The 6,417-nt window shown below is 50.7% G+C and overlaps 1 protein-coding gene across 1 annotated transcript; it reads right to left on the bottom strand.

The window, feature by feature from the left end:
• Positions 1 to 3,009: 3,009 nt before the first annotated feature.
• Positions 3,010 to 6,154, bottom strand: thbd (thrombomodulin). The gene has a single exon (XM_055638968.1). The coding sequence runs from the start codon at positions 5,521 to 5,523 to the stop codon at positions 3,886 to 3,888; it is 1,638 nt and encodes a 545-aa protein (XP_055494943.1). The 5' UTR covers positions 5,524 to 6,154; the 3' UTR covers positions 3,010 to 3,885.
• Positions 6,155 to 6,417: the final 263 nt, after the last annotated feature.

The following is a 6,417-nucleotide window of genomic DNA, read 5'->3' as shown; positions in this document are numbered from 1 at the left end:
ACATGACGGTATTACTTATACCAGGCCAGCGATCGCATTTCAAATGTGTTTCATCAGCTCAAAAGCACTTGATGTCAGGCCAGGAGCTAAGCAAAGGCCAATGCTTATTTTAGCCTTCAACAGGACACATAAAGTGCTGGACTAACTGAGCAGGTCAGGCAGCATCTCTGGAGAACATGGATAAGTGGTGGAGACCCTTCTTTAATCTGATTGTAGTAGTCTGAAGAAGGGTCCCGACCCAACACATCACCCACCCACGTTCCCCCGAGATGCTGCCTGACTGGCTGATGAATGCAGCACTTTGTGTCGTTTTGTGTAATAAATAGCATCTGCAGTTCTTTGTTTCTTATTTTAATCTTACTTGCAGCAATTGTTCAATGTCTTCATTCCATCGCAAGATCCATGGGTTTTACTTAAAATTCCACTTTAACATCACTTTTTCAAAAGATATTTTGTTTTAGCTTTGGCTTCCTGTTATATTAATTCCTCCAGTTTTCCATCGGTTGCTTGTGTGTGACCTCAGGCACTTCACGTGGTTACTGAAGCTGAGCTACTTTTTGTGCCTATCAGCATTTTGCCAGCATTTTGTGCCTATCCGAAACGCTAACTATTCCTTTTCTCCAGAGATGCTACCTAACCCACTGAGTTACTCCAGCATTTTATATCTATCTGTCCTGCTCCATTGTCAGAGTGATGCCACACACAGATTGGAGGCACAACACCTCACTTTTCAGTTGAAGATAGACACAACATTCGGAAGTACTGTAACAGCGAGACAGGCAGCATCTCTGGATAGAAGGAATGGGCAAAGGAAGGCTAAGTCTGAAGATGGGTCTCGACCCGCAACATCACCCATTCCTTCTATCCAGAGATGCTGCCTGTCCCGCTCAGTTACTCCAGCATTTTGCGTCTATCTTCTGTGTAATTTCGAGAATTTAGAAGATTGAGGGGGGATCTTATAGAAACTTACAAAATTCTTAAGCGGTTGGACAGGCTAAATGCAGGAAGATTGTTCCCGATGTTAGGGAAGTCCAGAACAAGGGGTCACAGTTTAACGATAAGGGGGAAATCTTTTAGGACCGAGATGAGAAAAACATTTTTCACACGGAGAGTGGTGAATCTGTGGAATTCTCTGCCACAGAAGGTAGTTGTGGCCAGTTAATTGGCTATATTTTAGAGGGAATTAGATGTGGCCCTTGTGGCTAAAGGGATCAGGGGGTATGGAGAGAAGGCAGGTACAGGATACTGAGTTGGATGATCAGCCGTGATCATATTGAATGGCGGTGCAGGCTCGATGGGCCGAATGGCCTACTCCTGCACCTATTTTCTATGTTTCTATGTAAACCAGCATCTGCAGTTCCTTCCTTCACTGTTTGTTCAGGCATTTTCCAACCCAGTGGTATGAAGTGTTCAGGATGGAACTGCAGATGCTGGAAAATCGAAGGTAGACAAAAGTGCTGTAGAAACTCAGCAGGTGAGGTGGTGAGGCAGCATCTATGGATCGAAGGAAATAGGCAAAGTTTCGGGTCAAAACCCTTGAAGAAGTGTTTCGACCCAAAATGTCACCTATTCCTTCGCTCCATAGATGCTGCCTCACCCGCTGAGTTTCTCCAGCATTTTTGTCTATCCAGTGGTATGAACATTGGTTTCTCTAACTTCAAGTAACCCTTGCACTCCCTCCCTCCCCTCTATCCCCCCCTAGCCATCCTGCTAGTTCCACTGTTCGCATCCTTATGTCCCAGTCATTTGCACATCTTCCCCAGCCAACAATGACCCATTATGTACTCCACCTTTCCTGAGGTCATCTGTTGCCGGCCCTGGTTTATTCTGGTCTTCTCTATCTTTCACTCTGAAGAAGGTTTCCGATCCGAAACGCCGCCTATTCTTTTTCTCCGGAGATGGCACCTGCCCTGCTGAGTTTTTACTCCAGCAGTTTGTGCCTACCATTGATATAAACCAGCATCTGCAGTGCCTTCCGACACACTTCATGGGGTTAACTGGTATGGCCAAATAAATAAACACCAAATCATTCCAGACCCAATGTGGCTGACAAGATGTCAACTTTCAACCTTCTTATTTCTGCTGATCAGCAATAATATTTGGCCAACTCACAATATTCTGCCTTTGCAACAAAAAAGAAAGAAGAGGTTCTTTTAAAGAAATAATTCCAAATGTTTATTTAAAAAATGTATGCAATAATGAACGCCATAGTCGTGTTTTTTTACAGTTCATGTAAATATGTAAAACTGATTTAAAAAGTGATTATACAGATATTTCAAAATATATATATAATAAATATTAATGAACAAGTTCCCCATCTCGATTCCCCCAGCCCCAAATAATTGTGCATCCTCTGGGTCAACATCTAGATGTACAACTCATTGATGTGTTGCTAATTCATATTGGAGTGATAGGGCGTGATTTCCTTTTAACATTAGATAGACATAAAATGCTGGAGTATCACAGCGGGACAGGCAGCATCTCTGGAGAGAAGAAATGGTTGATGTTTCCGGCCGAGACCCTTCTTCAGACTGAATCAGGGGAGAGGGAGATACAGAGATCAGGACATGTAAGGCGTGAAAACGGGACAAAGGGGACGAAGTTCAAAGGGAAATGTTGAATGGATCATGTTATAGCGAGGAGAAGGTAATAACAAAGCAAACAGAGATAAAATGTAAATGAGGATAATCAGACTAGAAGGAGAACTGGGACGTGGGAGAGAGAGAGGGGGAAGTCAAAGGTTACTTGAAGTTGGAGAAGTCAATATTCATATCGCTGGGGTGTAAACTGCCCTCCAATTTACGCTGGGTTTCACTCTGACAATGGAGGAGGCCCAGGACAAAAAGGTCAATGTGGGAATGGGAGGGGGAGTTAAAGTGTTTAGCAACCTTTAAAGAATGATAGTTTCCAAAGTCTCGGCGTCGGATCCACAAATAACATTGTTATCACGGAAATCAGATTATAATCTGCCTTGTGCTTGCCAGCAAGGTGGGTCACTTTGTGCAAAACGCGGTCCTTCACAAATGTGGCGTCGCGGTTGAGTTGCCGCCTTGAACAACGCCAGAGACCCGGGTTGGATCCTGACCACGGATGCTGTCTGTACGGAGTTTGTCCGTTCTCCCCGTGAACCGTGTGGGCTTTCCCCGGGTGCTCCGATTTCCTCCCACACTCCCAAGTTGAACGTGCGGGTTGTAGTGGCTTCAGTAAAGATTGCAAATTATTCTTAGTGGGATAGTACTAGTGTACGGGGTGATCGCCGGTCGGCGCGGTGGGCTGAAGGGCCTGTTTCCGCGCTGTATCTCCAGACTAAAAAAACTAAAACGGAACAATTGCTTAAATAAACATCACCTAATCGATAGATGTAGTCATCGCGAACTTTGGAATTTGGCTTTCACATTTTTTGCTGAAAAATATATATACTTATCCTCGGAGCAACCTATCGTTTACTTTAAAAAAAAATGATTTCTACCTGGGTGAACGGCTCATGGCTAAGGAATATCCAAGATGAATGTATCGTGTGCGGGAGCTTTCCATTAACAGTCAGCTTTGCATGGATGTCTGCCATCAATTAATCCAACTGCATCGCCTGACCATCAGCAAAACTCGAATACGACCTTTAGGTTTGGCATCAGGCTAAAAAAAATAGCGCCCTGTGGGTTGGGGAACTTGTGGAGTTACAATGGGAATGGGATGCATTGGGAACAGAGTGGAGTTGAGAGATGGGATTCGCGCTCACACCATTACTGCTGCCAGCCGCGGGGTCGCAACGCCCATTGATGGATTTACCCCTCAATCCCACCAGACTGCCACCCCCCACCCCCCCTCCCCCCTCCCCTCTCCCGTTCTATCGAGTTGGGCTGAACAGTCTCGTCTCCACACCTAGCCTCAGGTCCCCGCGTTGCAAATGTCGTTGGTGTACCGCAGTTTCTGATCATCGCCAGTGGTGACCTGGCTGAGATTCACGTCTTGCTCCTGGCTGGTCGCCTTGTACTTGGTGGACGTCTGCCAATTGCCCCTTTTCTTGAGCAGGTGGTGTCCCACCCCGGCGAAGATCAAAGTCAGCACGGCGATGGCGAACAGGCTGCCGAGGACAACCGCCAAGGACAAGCCGGCTCTGGCCAGGCCCTTTGGTTCGTCGGTGGCAATGGGGCCGTCAGACGGGGGAGAGCCGGAGCTTTCTTCCATCTCGCATGTGGCCCCGTCTTCAGACGGTTGGTAGCCGTCCTCGCATTGGCACTTGGCGCCGCTGGAGGTGGGGATGCAGGGGTGGGCTGGAGCGTCGTTGTCCCCAAAGTAGTGGCAGGTCCCCGTGTCGTCGTTGAGAATGTAATCGGGCGGGCAGTGACAGCTGATACCGAGGCATATGGCCGGGCACTCCTTGGATTTGCAATAGAAGACGCACTTGGTGTGGTCCGCAGGATCCGTCTGGAAGCCGCTCTTGCAGGAGCAAGTGAAACTTCCCTGCGTGTTGCCGCAAGAGTCGAACTGGCACGGATTGTATTCCATGCACTCGTTGATGTCCATGCATTTGCCGTCCTCGACCAGCCGGTAGCCGCTGGAGCAGCTGCATGTGTAGCTCCCCATTGAGTTATTGCACGTCTGTTGGCAGGGATTCCGCACACACTCGTCCACGTCCAAACAGCCCTTGTGGTCGGAGTCCAGCTGGTAGCCGGCATCGCAGAAGCAGACCGGCGAGCCGTTCCGCACCTCGCAGCGATGATCGCACCTCACCCCATCGCATGGGCTTATCTCGCTGCAGCTCCGCTGGTCCCCGTCCAACCGGTACCCCGGGTGGCAGCTGCAAGCCGGCGGCGGCCCGTCGTGGCAAACGTGCTGGCAACCTCCGTTCCCCACCCGGCATTGCCAAGGAGCCGTGCCCACGGGCAGCCAGTCCCGACTTTCGTTGCATCTCAGCGGCTCCTCGCCCGCGCTGACCAGGGCCACGGTGCCAGGGGGCAGCGCGGAGAAGTCCGAGCCCTGCGAGCCGAAGGGCAGGTGGTAGACGGCGGTGCGGTTGGCCAGGCTGGGGCAGCTGCCGTTGTAGCGGTATTCGCACAGCACCCCGTCCGTCTTCTCGTTGCACGGCCGTTCCAGCCACAGCTCGTCGCTGGAGACCACCACGCAGTGGGGTCCGCAGGTGGAGCCCGTCGCCGGAGCCCAGTTGGTGTAGTGGGTCGTGTCGCTGTCCCCGTCCACCCAGCGGTAGCCCCGCAAGAGGCTGCTGTTGTCGGGGCACGTCTTGTGGTGGAGTTGCAGCCCCAGCCAGTAGCGGGAGTTGGGCTGAGCGCCGGCCGCCTGCAGCAGCGCCGAGACGGCATCGGCCGCCACCGTGGTCCGCACGGTCACCGCGTCTCCCCCGTCCTTCTTGCAGGCGCTCCGGGCCATGTTAAACTTCCTGCGCTCCCTCCGCAAAGCGTAGCAGAAACCGTCCACACAGACGGCCGGCGTCGGCTCTTCCTCGTCCTGCGATTCAGAAAGCGCCGTGGACGCCAAAGCGCAAAGGGCGACCCAAACCACAATCATCTTCTCTCTCTCTCTCTCTCTCTCTCTCTCTAACTCTCTGTGTCTGTCCCTTCAGGCTTGGTCCGCTCTGAAGCCCCCCCTTTCCTCTCTGGTCCCGATTTCTCCCTGAAGCTCAGGTTTAAATACACTTGGCCTCTCAGCTGCACAAGGAAGGAAGTTCGTAAATAGGTTGGGTCTGTGATGCAAGGGATTTGAGTGGTTTGCCGTTTCCCTGCCAAATGCCCCACGCCCTTTCGAGCGGGTTCCTGCAACTGTGCAAGGAGACACCAGAAGTTGCTGCCTCTAACTTTTTAATCCCCCTTTCGCGAAGGCGGACGCGGATTGCCGGAAGATTATAGAGGTGTTTCCTTAACTTGGTAACGCCGGTCACTCTGGGTCACGTACTCACGGCACGATTCAAGTTGGAACATCGTAGCTCGGGGAGGAAGGAGGGGGAGGCGCTGTAATCTCGAACAAGAGCTCTTAGCTCTGATGATAGACACAAAATGCTGGGGTAAACCTCCTGCCCCACGGTACGAGTTTATTCCAAGAGTTCTCCCGAGTTTGCCCTGATTCGAATTCGGAGATTTACGGTAATGGCCACATCGTCGGTACTCATCATGTTGAAAAATCTTCACGAGTTTGCCCATGCTTATCTGCCGTTAGCGAGTCTCCCCGAGTACCTGCCGTTAGCGCTAAGAGACGTCCCCGAGCTCCGACGTACCCGCTACGATCATTCTCCGTGCTTACCACGAGTTTGATTTTTTTTTTAAACTCGGGAAAGCTCTTGGAATAGAAACATAGAAACATAGAATGAACGTGTACCGTGGGACAGGACTGTAAGTAACTCAGCAGGGCAGGCAGTATCTCTGCAGAGAAGGGATTCGTGACGTTTTGGGTCGAGACCCTTCTTCA

Source organism: Leucoraja erinacea, chromosome 8 (genome assembly GCF_028641065.1).
Source record: "Leucoraja erinacea ecotype New England chromosome 8, Leri_hhj_1, whole genome shotgun sequence".
Lineage (NCBI taxonomy): Eukaryota > Metazoa > Chordata > Chondrichthyes > Rajiformes > Rajidae > Leucoraja > Leucoraja erinaceus.
Note: the sequence above shows the minus strand (reverse complement) of the source record. Positions and strands in the feature narration are given on the sequence as shown.

Excerpts from the sequence above, each read along its gene's own strand:
- thbd (XM_055638968.1), bottom strand. The coding sequence starts at position 5,523 with ATGATTGTGGTTTGGGTCGCCCTTTGCGCTTTGGCGTCCACGGCGCTT.